At 48.9% G+C, this 15,738-nt stretch overlaps 1 protein-coding gene across 2 annotated transcripts; it reads left to right on the top strand.

Annotated features, from left to right (window-relative positions):
- Positions 1 to 32: 32 nt before the first annotated feature.
- Positions 33 to 11,053, top strand: C24H1orf174 (chromosome 24 C1orf174 homolog). 2 transcript variants are annotated; one of them, XM_012498351.2, is made up of 4 exons: positions 33 to 153; positions 7,446 to 7,701; positions 9,096 to 9,584; positions 10,112 to 11,053. In XM_012498351.2, exons 2-4 carry the CDS (start codon positions 7,660 to 7,662, stop codon positions 10,226 to 10,228), a joined length of 648 nt encoding a protein of 215 aa, XP_012353805.2. In that variant the 5' UTR covers positions 33 to 153; positions 7,446 to 7,659; the 3' UTR covers positions 10,229 to 11,053. The 2 variants fall into 2 exon arrangements, with proteins under 2 accessions (XP_012353805.2, XP_030661164.1); XM_030805304.1 differs by having other exon boundaries at positions 39 to 153; positions 7,446 to 7,559.
- Positions 11,054 to 15,738: the final 4,685 nt, after the last annotated feature.

The raw sequence follows: 15,738 nt of genomic DNA, 5'->3' as shown, positions 1-15,738 counted from the left end.
CATGACGAGAGCGCTGCACTGTGATTAGCTGCGCTGACGTCGGACGCCGCCGCGGCGCGCTCTGCAGACTCCGGGTCGCCGCTCCGCCGGGACGCGTTGGGCCGGGGCGCGCGGTGCTTGGCTGCGGTGCTGACACTCATGAGGAGCCGGAAGGTGAGGGCTGGGTCCCGGCAGCAGGGGCCACCTGCTGTCTGGAGAGCCGGGGCAGGGTCACGGGGTGCCTGTGGCCTGGGAGCGGCCTCCGCTTGGGCCTCGCCCCCGGGAGGAGTGGGGGGGCTCCAGGCCACGCTCCCAGGAGAAGGAGGGCTCCCAGGTCACGCCCCTGTGAAAAGGGGGGCTCCGGGCCACGCCCCCGGGAGAAGGGGAGCTCCCAGGCCACGCCCCCAGGAGAAGGGGGGTTCCCAGGCCACGCCCCCGGGAGAATGGGGGCTCCGGAGCACGCCCTCGGGAGAAGTGGAGCTCACAGGTGCTCACGTCTCCGGGAGAAGGGGGCTCCCAGGTTACCCCCCCAGCAGAAGGGGGGCTCTGGGCCACATACCCGGGAGAAGGGGAGCTCCCAGGCCATGCCCCCGGGAGAAGGGGGGCTCCGGTCCACGCCCTCGGGAGAAGTGGAGCTCACAGTTCACGTCCTGGGGAGAAAGGGGCTCCCAGGTCACGCTCCCTTGAAGGGAGTTTTCAGGCCACTTTCCTAGGAAGGTGGGGCACCCTCTCCAGAACTGGTTTCAACTCCTGGTAGTGCTGGATGCTGCAGAGCTGAGTTTGTGCCCCTCAACTGCTGCCACTCCAATGGAGGTCACTCAGCTTGGCCCAATCTACTAATGTGCTAAAAGTGGGGTGATGAGGGATCCACCAAGAGGGTGGTGAGGATTGAAGGGGGTGCCAGTGTCTGGGAAGGGGCAAGTGCTCACTGCGTGGGTGTAACAGTTAAGGCGAAGGACCCTTTTCACAGTGGACCTGGCGCGGGTCCAGGTCCGCTTGGGAGGCTCTGAGCTGCATGGAGGCTCTCCTGGTTTGTTCAAATGGAGTGGTCACTTGTGAATTCCAACTCCTTTTACTATTTTTATCTTTGAACCAAAACGTGTCTCCTGTAGGTGCATATACTTGGATCTTTTTTAAAATCCAGTCTGGTAGTTTCTGCCTTTTGATTGAATTGTCTAGCCCGTGCACATTTAATATTATTGATATACTGTAGTTAGGTTTACATATGACATTTTCCTTTTTCTTTTCTTTATACAAGTCTGTCTTTTTCTTCCCCTGTTCCTTCTTTAAGTGGATTAAAATGAATATTTCCTAATGTAGCATTTTAATTTAATGATTGTTTTTCACGATGTTTTTTGGGTTTTTTCCAGTGCTTGCTCTATGTTTTACCATACACATCTTAATCTTCATAGTCTCCATATACATCTTAAGCTTCAGATTTGTACTAGGTTAATTCCAGGTGATACGGACGTGTTACTCTTATATGGTTATTTTTGTGGTATTTTGTTATATGTATTACATCTGATAATGTTACAAACTCAACAATACAGTGTTATCATTATTACTTTTTGTCTGTGGTCATTTCCTTAGCCAGTAAGGCTTTGCTTTCACCCACTTTCTTTGTTTTGTTATTGGCAAATATAGTGCATGTCTGTATATATTATATACATATTGTATACAATTGCTTTTTAAATTAAGAGAAGGAGGTAGAGGAATAGGCATTTAAACTATCTTTATAAGAACATAATTACCTTTACTGGTGCTGTTTTTGTGTGTCTGTGGTTTTGAATTACTGTCTGGGGTCACTTGCTTTCAGCCTGATGAATGAACGTCTTTTAGTATTTCTTGTAAAGTGAGTTTTTTTTCTTGTTTTTTTTTTTTGCTTTGAGACCAGAGTCTCACTCTGTTGCCCAGGCTGGAGTGCAGAGGTGTGATCTCGGCCCACTGAAACCTCTGCCTCCCGGGTTCAAGTGATTCTCACCTCAGCCTCTGGAATGGCTGGGATTACAGGAGCCTGCCACTACGCCCGGCTAATTTTTGTATTTTTACTGGAGTCAGGGTTTCACCATGTTGGCCAGGCTGGTCTAAAACTCCTGACCTCAGATGATCACCACTTCGGCCTCCCAAAGTGGTGGGATTACAGGCATAAGCCACCATGCCCAGCCCATTTTTGAAGTATAGCTTTGCTGGATATAGGATTCTTGGTTGACAGGTTTGTTTGAGCACGTTGAATATGTTTGAATATTCTCCATTGTTTCAGTCAGTTCATTTATTGAGGTTCCCTTCTAAGTGGCTTTCTTCTTGAGGCCTTCAAGATTTTGTTCTCTTTCAAGATTTTGCCTTTGATCTTTGTATATTTTACAGTGATGTGTCTGGATCTCTTTGCATGTATCCTATTTGGAGTTCTGTTCATTAAGATTCCTGGATATGGGGCCAGGCGCGGTGGCTCACACCTGTAATCCCAGCACTTTGGGAGGCCGAGGAGGGCGGATCACGAGGTCAGGAGATTGATACCATCGTGGCTAACACGGTGAAACCCCATCTCTACTAAAAATACAAAAAAATTAGCGGGGTATGGTGGCAGGCGCCTGTAGTCCCAGCTACTTGGGAGGCTGAGGCAGGAGAATGGCATGAACCCGGGAGGCGGAGCTTGCGGTGAGCCAAGATTGCACCACTGTACTCCAGCCTGGGCGACAGAGTGAGACTCCATCTCAAAAAAAAAAAAAAAAAAAAGATTCCTGGATATGTAGGTTAATGTTTTTCTATAAATTTGAGAAGTTCTCAGCCATTATTTCTTCAAATATTTTTTCTGTTCCTTGCTCTCTGCATTTCTGGTGGTTCTTATTACGTGTATGTTAGTGCACTTAATGATGTCCATCATTTCTCTGCGGCTTGCTTTATTTTTCTTCATTCTTTTTTTCTCTGTGTTCTTCAGCATGCATAATCTATTGATCTGTCTTCAAGTTTGCTTATCCTGCCAGTTCAGTTCTACTATTGAGCCCTTCTAGTGAATTTTGTTATTTCAGGTTTTGTACTTTTCTACTCCAGAATTTCCATTTGGTTTTTAAGTTATTTCTCTTTATTGATAGTCTCTTTGATGCAATGTTATCTTTCTTCTTTATTCATGATCTTGATATTGTTTATCATGGTTACCTTGGTCCTTTATATATGTATAAATCCAACATCTGGTCACTCTCACGGACAGCTTCTGTGGCCTGCTTTTATTCCAGTGTATGAGTCTACTTTTCTTTTTCTTTGAGTGCTTCATAATTTTTTGTTGGAATTATGCCTTCATAATTTTTTTTGACATTTTAGATAATACATTTTAGCAATTCTGGGTACTGTCCCCAACCCTGGGGCTTGTCATTGTTAATATGCTTATTTGTTTAGCAACTGGGTAGATTGTTTTCATAAAGTATATTTCCCCTGCCACAGTGTTCAGCCTCTGATGTTGCTGGTGGGGGGTGGCACCCAGCTTTGGGTGTGCCCACAGCCACTCTGGATGACAGTGGTTTTAGTGAGGTCCTTTTCCTTTTTCCCTGACCACATCCAGCTGTTAAACTTCCCTAATGCCAGGTTATTGTGCTGTTCTCAGCAACAGCCTGGGCATAAGTTGCTCTACAAACTAATCCAATCAAATTGTGGCTTCTTCGAAGGGATACTTTCTAAGGTCAGTGTTTGATTAGTTTGTTCTATGCCCAAGAGGCCTCCTCCCAGCCGTGTTAGTCTCTGGTTCTCTCCTGCTAACTAGTTGGCCTACAATTTGACTTACTGCTTGATTCTCCACTGCCACCACCCCCTTCATCACAGCCTCCAGTGTTCTTGAACAGCTCACTTAGGCTTGAACTTCTCCACATTCCATTGCAGTGAATTTGGTGCCTTTGGGCAGACTTAAGAGCTGTCTGTTTAGTTGCCTGCCTCTCACCCCAGGCAGAGCCTCTGAGCCAGGGCCCTGCAGCTGAGGACAGTAATAGGCTCCTCTCTGAATGGGGGCTGGGGGAGCTAGCAGCAGCCTGAGATCCTCCAAATTTGCCTTCCCCAGCCTGGAACCACCTCATATCTAGGACAGGGTTGATGGGGCCCCAGTCTTCCTGGTTCACTGGGTGGAGCCTCTTGTAGAGGCTCAAACCCTACTTGTAGAATGGAGCCAAGGTGAAGCCTTCATTCTACAAATAGTGTCTGAGCAGAAAGGAGGGCCCCTCTTCTCAATCCTACTCACTCAGGACCTAGTCTCAGCCACAGGTACGATGAGAGCAGAAAGGGAAGCATTGCTGTCCTGCCTCTCCTGGGAAGAAACCCCGCTGCCTGGGAGCTGGGGAGGTGGCCCTGTGTTCTTGGTTGCAGCAGGACGCAGCTCAAATGCCACAGGCTCTCCATGTCCTTACCAAATGTATGTAGGTGTTCTGGAGCAAGTGTTTCTTCATTTGCTGGGTGCCCACAGGACCATTTCCAAAGACTCTCTAAATGGCTGTTTTGGGACTGCTCATCACTTTCTCTGAGTAGAAGGTCAGTGAAGCTCCTCAAGCCATTATGTTGAAGTCAGTCTCGGCCAGCCCTTTTGGAGAACCATGTTTGTGCTTCTGACATACCAGTTATTAAACAATCTACTGGAATGAGGAGAATCTCAATGATGAGAAAGTCTTTCCTTTTTTGGACTGTGGGAGCAGTCCAAGCTGCTCAGCTGCAGAGCAGGAATCTGCAAGTGAGAATGTGACCAGTTCTTGACATTTTGGAGTTGACACCTTGGAGGTGGTTAATCCATGATGAAACTGAAGCTAAGCTGCTCTCATATTTTGACTCCTGTCAATCCAGAGTGGACAGCAAATGGCCTGCTCAGGTGTCTGTAACAGCCAGCGCTTCCAGGCCCACCAGATCCTCACGTGTCTGTAACAGCCAATGCTTCCAGGCCCACCAGATCCTCAGGTGTCTGTAACAGCCAATGCTTCCAGGCCCACCAGATCATCTGGCTTTTCTCTGCAGAAGGGGCCGAAAGGTCTACCTGATGAACCTGTTGCACGCGAAAAGTTCAGAACCACTGCTGCCAAGATGCTGACAGAAGCCTTGAGAAGCACCTGCTGCGGGAAAAGACCTGCAGGCATAGAACACAGAGCGGGTGACAGCTTCTTCAGTTCAGTCCCCACCTCGGGCAGCTTTTGGGGGTCATATCTAGGGTGAGCTGTGGTGATGGAACAGAGATTTGGAGGCCAGGCATCACTTGTATAACCTCATAAGCTCCTTACCCAAGTTGTCCTCATCTGAAATGGGCGTGCCACTCCTTTAAAGCTGCTCAGGCACCGAGCTGGGCTCCCCACACAGCATTTTTGCAGAGCAGCAAAGCGCCCAGAGGAGGGCTCACAGCAGGGACGAGAGGAGGGGCAGTGGCTTTCTAGGACAGAGATGTCTTTTCCCTACGAGGCACGTGATGGTGTTTTAGGGAGATGGGCTTGTTTAAGACCCAGTGGGAGGATTTTGATGAGAGATGTTTATGGCAACTCATAGCAAGTTCTGTAACCTCTGTTGCCTCAGTCTCCTTGGTGTAACTGTGACCATGACGTCTGCTGGGGCTCTCAGCAAAGCCCTGCCCTTGTGAGAGGACGGAGGCCCAGCCCCTGGTGTGCCGTGGTAGCAGGCACTTCACCCAGCCTGTGGGCACCTGGTGTGTCCTGTGTACAGCGTGCGGGTGTCCTGGCCTCCGGTGGGCTGCTGCCTGCTCTTCTCCCTCCTGTTTCAGATGCACACTCTGACTGCCACAGTATCACAGGACCTTGGAGCTGCCACCCCACAGGGCTTCTGGAGCTGTCTTGGGCTACGGTGTGCATGGCAGAGACAAATTTTTTCTTCTTTTTTTTTTTTTTGAGATAGAGTCTTGCTCTGTCACCCAGGCTGGAGTGCAGTGGCGCAATCGCAGCTCACTGCAAGCTCTGCCTCCTGGGTTCATGCCATTCTCCTGCCTCAGCCTCCCAAGTAGCTGGGACTACAGGCGCCCGCCACCACGCGCAGCTAATTTTTGTATTTTTAGTAGAGACGAGGTTTCACTGTGTTAGCCAGGATGGTCTCAATCTCCTGACTTCGTGATCCACCCACCTCGGCCTCCCAAAGTGCTGGGATTACAGGCGTGAGCCACCGTGCCCAGCCGAGACAGATTATTTCTATGTTTTACTTTTTGTTTTTTTCTTTTTTTATTTCTCTTACCTGCTGTTGGGCAGGGCACTCTTCTTCCGTCCCCTTCTGGGTTCCAGTTCTAGGGCCTGTTGGCAGCAGTTCTTGGGCCTTTCCTGGCCATGTCAACCTGCATTGCTCCTGTTTGTTGCTTCTGCTCCTCACACTCATTCCTTTCGAGTTTTCTAAGTGCAGTGTGGTATTCTGGACTGGATTCTGGAACAGAAAAACAGTTCATGGAGAAACTGATAAAATACAAATAAAATCTATAATTTAGTGAAGAGTACCGTAATGTCACTAATTTCTTAATGTTGACAATGTCCTGTAGTTGTTTAACATTAGTGGAAGCTGAGTGAAGGCTACATGGCAACTCCCCGTACTATTTTATTATTATTATTTTTTCAGAGACACGGTCTCACTCTATCACCCAGGTGGAGTGCAGTGGTGCATTCATAGCTCACTACAGCCTCAAACTCCTGGGATCAAGCGATCCTCTCCCCCACCAGCCTCCCACATAGCTGGGACTACAGGTGCACACCATCACACCTGGCTAATTTTTTAAAAAATTTTTTAAAGATGGGATCTCACTGTATTGCCCAGGCTGGTCTTGAACTTCTGGGCTCAAGCGATCCTCCTATCTCAGCTTCTCAAGTAGCTGGGATTACAGGTGTGAGCTATCACACCAGTTTCTTTGTACTATTTTTTACAACTTTTCTGAATACCGAAAATTATTCCTAAATAGTTATTTTAAATGTTGTGTCTTTAATTAATTTCTTTCTTGTTATTAGAAGAGTTTGCTTTGCATTCAGGATAAAAGACAGGTGGACCAGTTTGTTAATATTAAGATTTGTGAGACAGTTGCTAGCTGCATTCAACTAATAGAATAGGACTCTAATTTGAGGGAGAGAAACTTTGGTTTCCTCATGTTACCTTTTTTTTAAGAACTTTGACAACGTATGAAAGTTGGAGATCCTTCTAAGGAAGGGCATGTGCTGCTTATTCTAAACACTTTGAAGTTGACTTAATTTCCACTAATGGACAAACGGTGGCTGCTAAAAATATACAAGATAAGGGGGACAAATTGTCCCAAGCCTCCAAGATCGTGGAAATAGTAGATCCTGTATCCTAAACCCAGGCACAATTTTGTTTGGATTTACACATTCGGGCCACAGCTGTCTCCACAAAGATGATAAAATCCCGGGAGCGGGAGGGGCTGTCTTCGGGTGTTCTTTGGGTGGGAAATTCTCGTCTGCACGTTCATGCTGCCTTCCTGAGAGCTCTCTCTGAGTGGCTCTCGATCTATCTAGCTCACAGGTGCAGTGCGGTCTTCAGCGCGCTTAAAAGCACGAAGTTGTTCGGCAGCCAGGTTGGCCTCTGCCCAGGAAGTCGCTGGTTCCACGTCTGCCAAGACAGCATGTCTGGTGAGCCCTGTTACCATGGAGAACGCCAAGATCCTGACTCGAGGGTCCATTTTTATACAAAATCGCCACTCCAAGATGTGTTGCTTTAGAAAAATATCGAATGTTACTTGTCTGCCAGAGGGGGACTATTTCAGATGAAAAGGTGACAGCACTGTAATTGCCTTCAGAGAAAGACACACTCGGCAGGCCGGGGCTGGCGCTCCTAGCACCTGCCCACCCGTGTGTGTGTCTAGACCCGGGCTCTGATCCTAGCACCTGCCCACCCATGTGTGTGTCTAGACCCGGGCTCTGATCCTAGCACCTGCCCACCCATGTGAGTGTCTAGACCCGGGCTCTGATCCTAGCATCTGCCCCCCGTGTGTGTGTCTAGACCCGGGCCCTGATCCTAGCACCTGCCCACCTGTGTGTGTGTCTAGACCCGGGCCCTGATCCTAGCACCTGCCCACCCGTGTGTGTGTCTAGCCCCGGGCCCTGATCCTAGCACCTGCCCACCCGTGTGTGTGTCTAGACCCGGGCTCTGATCCTAGCACCTGCCCACCCATGTGTCTAGACCCAGGCCCTGATCCTAGCACCTGCCCACCTGTGTGTGTGTCTAGACCCGGACCCTGATCCTAGCACCTGCCCACCCATGTGTCTAGACCCAGGCCCTGATCCTAGCACCTGCCCACCTGTGTGTGTGTCTAGACCCGGACCCTGATCCTAGCACCTGCCCACCCGTGTGTGTGTCTAGACCCGGGCCCTGATCCTAGCACCTGCCCACCTGTGTGTCTAGACCCGGGCCCTGATCCTAGCACCTGTCCACCCCTGTGTGTGTCTAGAGCAGGCTCTGAGGCCACTTGTGCTCATCGCTCTGCTCTTAGTGTGCTATCGAGTCATGTTGGCCCATTGCCGTGCAGCCTCACCGCCAGAGGCTTGAAGAGAAAGGCAGAGTGGGTGGGGAAAGGAATCTCGTGCCATCTGCCGTTCACCCTAGCCCAGCCATCGATTCCAAGGAGTGAGTTCCCGAACTTACCGGTGAAGTAGAGCCGCTTCCCGGAGCCCACAGCTGAGGGGTTGGGACTTGGCCACATGCCAGCATGTAGCACAGAGCTTTGCTCATAATGAGGTGCTTGGTAAAATTTTGTCGAAGTCAGTTTAACAAATATTTCTTGAGCACCTACTGTGTGCCAGGCACTAATCAGTGAATAAAGCAAAGACCCCTGCCTTCACAGAGCTTATGCCCTAGCAGAAATGAATGAAAGCTGGATTCTTTTACTGTAATTGTATAATATATAAATATATGCTTCAGAATTCACCTCAGGAGCTGTAACACCACTAGGGAAAACTGAAATCGTAGGAGTGATGTGGGGTGTGTCTAGATTCAGTCTAACTTGTATTTTGTCCCTTGGTGGCAAAACAGTGAAATGGCGATCTGTGAAAGTTGTGGTCACAGCATCTTTATCATTTCAGATGTGAGAAGACATACTAGCCTGTGGATTGAGGCCTGTTTTATTTGCTAGATGTATCTGGTTCCCCTTACATTTTTTTTCTTGACAGACTTCCTCATCCCACAAAGCCACGGACAGGCGAATGTCCAAGAAGTTCAAATGTGACAAAGGACATCTTGTAAAGTCAGAATTACAGAAGCTTGTCCCTAAGAATGACAGCGCTTCTTTGCCAAAAGTGACACCTGAGACCCCTTGTGAAAATGAGTTTGCTGAAGGCAGTGCCTTGCTTCCAGGCAGCAAGGCTGGCGTTTCTGTACAGCAGGGGGCTGCAAGTCTTCCCCTCGGTGGCTGCAGAGTTGTGAGTGACTCTCGCTTAGCAAAGACTAAAGATGGCCTGTCTGTGCCGAAACACAGTGCCGGGTCCGGAGCAGAAGAATCCAACAGCAGCTCCACTGTGCAGAAGCAGAATGAGCCAGGGCTAGAGACAGAGGACGTGCAGAAGCCACCACTTCAGATGGACAACAGCATCTTTCTAGATGACGACAGCAATCAGCCAATGCCTGTGAGCCGGTTCTTTGGAAACGTTGAGCTCATGCAGGTAAGAGCGGCGCCTTCCTCCTCCCGTGGGTACTCAGGCAGCAGCTGCACATTCAGGTCACACACTCACCACTCAGTGCAGGTAAATAATGCGTCGACACAACATTAAACATAAATTAATCATTTTAACCACGAAGAGAAAATGAAACCGTTGGCTAGTTGGGGGCCCTCCCTCCATCTCCCGAGCTGAGAATCACTGCCATCGGGAAAGACGGCAGTGGGAGGGGTCCCTCCCACAGCCACAGGTGTGTTTCCATGAAATCAGGTTTGTGGATTTTTTGAACATCCACCCCACGCTTGCTGTTGCTTTCTTTTGTTTTGAACCCAGCATCTTTCTCTCTTTACTCGATTAGCCCAGTAGGGAGGAAGCTCTCATCTAGAGGCGAGTGCTGGGACTCAGGCATTTTCATGTGTCTAAAAGGGAAGAGCGCTCTGTGAGCCCCCAGAGCTGCTGGATGGGGCGCATTGCAAATGCAGGTGCAGATATGTATTGCTCATGACTGAAGTCATGTTTTCTTCTCCTCTAAGGACCTCCCTCCTGCGTCTTCATCTTGTCCTTCAATGAGCAGACGAGAGTTCAGAAAAATGCATTTCAGAGCCAAAGATGATGATGATGACGATGATGATGATGATGCAGAAATGTAGAGGCCATACAAAATGATGTCCTTGAGTATTTAGTACCATTAACAATTTGGCAATTTAGCACATTACAAGATTTATATAAAATGTATCTCCAAGAGAATGTCTTAATCAAACTTCAGAACTGACCCATCAAAGTCAATAGTGCAAAGCACCCAATACCTGTGGAGGATGTACTCATGGGAACTAAAATTCAAACCGTCTTTGAGGTTGCAAAGCTGCTGTACTGTGCCAATGTCCTTTCTTTTTTTTTTTTTTTTTTTTCCGTGGAGACAGAGTTTCTCTCTTGTCGCCCAGGCTGGAGTGCAATGGCGCAATCTCGGCTCACTACAACCTCCACTTCCTGGGTTCAAGTGATTCTCCTGCCTCAGCCTCCTGAGTAGCTGGGATTACAGGCGTGCGCCACCATGCCCAGCTAGTTTTTGTATTATTAGTAGACACGGGGTTTCTCCATGTTGGCCAGGCTGGTCTCAAACTCCTGACCTCTTGATCCGCCCGCCTCAGCCTCCCAAAGTACTGGGATTACAGGCGTGAGCCACCATGCCTGGCCAGTGTCCTTTCTTATACACGTATATACATGATGATGGCTTGAGTCAGCTGCAGGGCAGTGGGCTTAATGAGAGGGATCTTTGTAAAGATAGCTCTTCACTTCAGCTCAGTAGCTTTGGTCATAGGCAAGTTTGTTTTCCATTATCATAATTTGATCATTCTTGTGATGAATTCAATGCTAGTTCTTAAAGAACTCTTTTATTTCTGTATGCAGAGCTAATGTTTACCTTGGAAATTTTGCAAAATACATGTAAGGAAGAAATAAAATATATTTTGAAAATATTTTGAAAGCAGTCGTATGTTCCTAAAAACGGATTCCTTTCTCAGTGCCTGGGAGCCGAGTGGAGGAAACACATCCTGTCTCAGTCTCATGCTCCCAAGTGCTCGTAAGGCTGGGTCCATCTTTTTTTTTTCTTTTTTTTTTTTCTGAGACTGAGTCTTACTCTGTTGCCCAGGCTGGAGTGCAGTGGCACAATCTCGGCTCACTGCAACCTCTGCCTCCCAGGTTCAAGCGATTCTCCAGCCTCAGCCTCCCAAATAGCTGGGATTACAGGCATGTACCACCATGCATGGCTAATTTTTCGTATTTTTAGTAGAGACGGGGTTTCACCATGTTGGCCAGGTTGCTCTCGATCTCATGACCTCAGGTGATCCGCCTGCGTCGGCCTCCCACAGTGCCGGGATGACAGGCGTGAGCCACCGCGCCCGGCACGGGTCCGTCTTTTAGACCCGTTAACCACTGAGGCCGGGACAGGGCCTCTTCCCTTCTCTCAAGTGTACTTCCGCTCCCACTTGTCTGCCGCAGAAGTGTCGGGCTTTCCTATCCTGTGTGGTGGAGATGGTCAGCCATCCAGCGAAGGCCATGCTGTCCTCCAGGCCATAGAGAGGTCCGTGTGCAGCTGCCTGACAAGAACTGCACCCCCCAGCCCCAGCGGCATCAGGGAGCACCTTACCGTGTGTTCTCGCCCAGGGCGGTGAAGACAAGCCATTGGGAGTGCTCTCTCCATGGCCTCTTCCTGCCGCCACCTGCACATAGAAGCCAAGTGGACCAACCAGGAGCAAGCTGGGGTCCCCGGGTGACCAAGGACAAGGAGAAGTTGCCTGCAATGTGGGAAGACCGTGTGGGCCTTTTCATGAGGAAGCAAGTTGAGTCTTGCTGGTTTTGAGCTTTTATACGTTTCTGGTTTAATTACAAGAGTAGCTAGAATTAACCCTGTGAAAATGTCCTATGAAGCACAGGAAGGATTTTCCATAACAGATAAATTGGAAGCAAAATATAGTTGAGGCGCCCTGTAAGAAGTGTTTCCGCTCTTTACTATTCAAACACTGCCCTCCCTGAAGGTGTCATTGTCCACTTCTAATGTGATCCTTTTCTCATGAGCTGTGACTTTCACCTGCTTTGAATAACTTTGTGATTTATTGATCAACAAACTATAATTTGGAAATGTGGCTTATAAAGTCATTTTATGATAGCCACGGAAAATAATTTACCGGGCGCAGTGGCTCACACCTGTAATCTCAATACTTTGGGAGGCTGAGGCAGGCAGATCACTTGAGGTCAGGAGTTCGAGACAGCCTGGCCAACATGGTGAAACCCCGTCTCTACTAAAAATACAAAAATTAGCCAGGTGTGGTGGTGGGCGCCTATAATCCTAGCTACCTGGGAGGCTAAGGCAGGGGAATCATTTGAACCCAGGAAGCGGAGGTTGCAGTGAGCTGAGATCACGCCATTGCACTCCAGCCTGGGCAACAGAGCGAGACTGCCTCTAAATAAATAAAGTACAACTTTAGATTGCTGCATGAATAACTATTAATAACAGCACCTGGCCGGGCACGGTGGCTCACGCCTGTAATCCCAGCACTTTGGGAGGCTGAGGCAGGTGGCGGGTGGATCATGAGGTCAGGAGATCGAGACCATCCTGGCTAACACAGTGAAACCCCATCTCTACTAAAAATACAAAAAAAAAAAACTTAGCTGGGCGTGGTGGCAGGCGCCTGTAGTCCCAGCTACTCGGGAGGCTGAGGCAGGAGAATGGCGTGAACCCGGGAGGCAGAGCTTGCAGCGAGCCAAGGTCATGCCACTGTACTCCAGTCTGGGCAACAGAGCGAGACTCCGTCTCAAAAAGTTAAAAAAAAAAATTAAAAAAGAAATAACAGCACCTATCTTGATAAGAATTTTGCCATCCTCTAAGCAGACTTCAGTGAGGTGCACTGTCCCGAATTATGATACACCTGCAGAGGAGATGCAGCATGCAGAGGGGAAAGTGCGTGTGTTCCTGGGGCCACCCCTATTCACTCACAGTTGTTAACCTGCACTAACAAGCACCCTCAGGTAGAAACACTTCCTAGTCTACATGTGGACTGTAGCCTGCACAGACCTAGGGGGACTGAACAAAGGGGGGCGAATGAGGGAATAAAAGATAAGATACAAAACAGTATATTTGTGCTCATGCACACCCCCTGGTGCAGGCCAACTGTGGCTCTGCCTACAGTGTGCTTCCTCCTGCGCTGCAGGAAGGCCATGTCTTGTGGTCGTGTTTGCTGCAGCTTTGCCGTCTGGATGGAGCCTCGCACTGAGCTGGTTAAGGCCGTCCGCAGGCCTTTACTGGGCTCTTCCCTTGGAAGCTTCTTACGGATGCCAGGACCTCACAGGAGGTGACCCTCAGCCCCACAGATCACAGAATTCCACACTCTTAGCTCCTAGAACTTTTCTCCCTCTTGTGTGAGAATGGACAGACCACACGCTCTTTGTTGCAGAGGTTCAGCCACCTTTCCTAACCTGAGACTCTGGGTGACATAACTCCTGATAGGTGATAGCTCTTTGTAACAATCACCAGCACCTTGCCCAGCCAAGGGCCCGAAAGCAAGAAAAAAACGACCAAAACACCATGTCACAGCCAGGAGAGCCTCGCACGCTTCACACACAGCTCAACAAGCCTGGGTTTCCGGTGTCTCACCTCCTGCAGAAATGAAGCCTCAAGTCAGGAAGGGTGAGGAGGAGCACGGACGAGGCCCAACAGCAGCAGGATGGCGCAGAAGGCCTGAGGGACACAAAGCCTTCTAGGCCTAGTCGTAGGCAGTGGGCAGCACCGTGGAGCCACGTGGTAGAGGGATAGCCTCCCTGTGTGTCCAGGGCAAGGTGGCACAGCATGCCTGGACCGCTGAGAGGGAAGGACTTCCCTCAAGAATGTGTCTTGCGCCGGGTGCAGGGGCTCACGCCTGTAATCCCAGCACTTCAGGAGGCCAGGGTGGGTGGATCGCCTGAGCCCAGGAGTTTGAGACCAACCTGGACAACATAGTGAGACCATCTCTACAAACATAAAAATAAATTAGCTAGGCATGGTGGCACACGCCTGGGGTCTCAGTTATTCCAGAGGCTGAGGCAGGAGAATCACTTAAACCCAGGAGTTCAAGGCTGCAGTGAGCTGAGATCACACCACTGCACTCCAGCCTGGATGACAGAACAAGACCCTGTCTTAAAAAACAGACAACGAAAGAATGTGTCTCTGAAAAAGGCCCACATCTATGGCTGGAAAACAGAGCAGCTCGTCTCCTGAGGCTGGAGCAGTGGAGCTGGAAGGGCCTCACAGCTGTCCAGGCCAGGCTCCTTGCTGCACAGATGGGATCTGCTGGCTCCAGAGAGTTCTTCAGACCCTGCAAGAGGGATCTGAGAAGAGGAACCAGGCCCGCTGGTTCCCAGGCCCTGACTCCCACTGTTTGTCCTTCCCTGATCAGAGCAGATAAACATCACCATACCATAGATGGCGCTTCTAGAAATTCCCCACACAGGACTGGGTAATTCTAAGGTATTGCTTTAGCTCTGTGAAGAAAATGTAACAACTAAAGTCAATTTGTAAAACATCACAGACTCCTTATTTTTATCCTTATTTTCGGCATCCTCAATGAGTGCAAACTTTTTTGACATGTCTATTTTTGAAAAATCTTTATTGCTTTTCCTGATTGTACAACAAATATAAAAATTCAATTACAAAATGACTTAATTTAAAAAGTACATTTTAACGTGTTATAAAATAAATGCCCATTTCAAAAAATTCAAGTATTAGAAAATACATAACATAGAAAATGAGCCTTCTGTAATCCAGCCCTGCCCCCGTATGCCCCAGGATTACTGCTGTTCAGATCCGCGTGTTTCCTTCCAGACTGTCTCTGTGCACCCGCTGCCCACACGGCTGACATGCGCTCCATGTGATCTGAGATGATAGTAACGCTGATCAACGGAGCAGGGTTCAGCTGCCGGTGCCCTGAACAGCTTCCAGTTTCTACACAGAAACACTTTCCTCATAAAAGCTTGAAACTGCGACACAGTTTTGCACTATGTAAATGTATCAGGTTGAATCATGAAATAAATGATCGCTGACCATTTTTGGCCTAGAAAACGGCAGTTTCATGTGGTTCAAAGTGATAGCTGTGGCCCTACTCACAGACATTGGGGGGTTTCCTACTTTTTGCCATTATAAACAATTCAGCAGGTCAGGTGCAGTGGCTCATGCCTGTCATCCCAGCACTTTGGGAGGCTCAGGCGGACAGATCACCTGAGGTCAGGAGTTCGAGAACAGCCTGGCCAACATGGTGAAACCCTGTTTCTACTAAACATACAAAAATTAGCTGGCCATGGTGGTAGGTGCCTGTAATCCCAGCTACTTGGGAGGCTGAGGCAGGAAAATCACTTGAACCTGAGAAGCAGAGGTTGCAGTGAGCCAAGATTGCACCACTGCACTCCAGCCTGAGTGACAGAGTGAGACCTTGTCTAAAAAAAAAAAAATCAGCAGTGAATGTCCTTGTATGTTCTTTATGGAGTACAAACATCGTACCCCCAAAGCATGACACCTCTTTTCAGCATTTAGAAGAGTCAGGAGGATGGAGCTGCCCATTTGCCATGGAAAGGGAGACCCAGCAGAGAGCTGATGCATAAACAACTTGTCCCTCAAGCAAGAGTGGCTAACTTC

Source organism: Nomascus leucogenys, chromosome 24 (genome assembly GCF_006542625.1).
Source record: "Nomascus leucogenys isolate Asia chromosome 24, Asia_NLE_v1, whole genome shotgun sequence".
Lineage (NCBI taxonomy): Eukaryota > Metazoa > Chordata > Mammalia > Primates > Hylobatidae > Nomascus > Nomascus leucogenys.
The sequence above is the reverse complement of the archived record's forward strand: the minus strand, read 5'-3'. Positions and strand labels throughout refer to the sequence as shown.

Coding starts and splice junctions, on each gene's coding strand:
- C24H1orf174 (XM_030805304.1), top strand. Junction 7,560..9,095: donor CTGCCAAGACAGCATGTCTG/GTGAGCCCTGTT, acceptor TTTTCTTGACAG/ACTTCCTCATCCCACAAAGC. Junction 9,585..10,111: donor GAAACGTTGAGCTCATGCAG/GTAAGAGCGGCG, acceptor TTCTCCTCTAAG/GACCTCCCTCCTGCGTCTTC.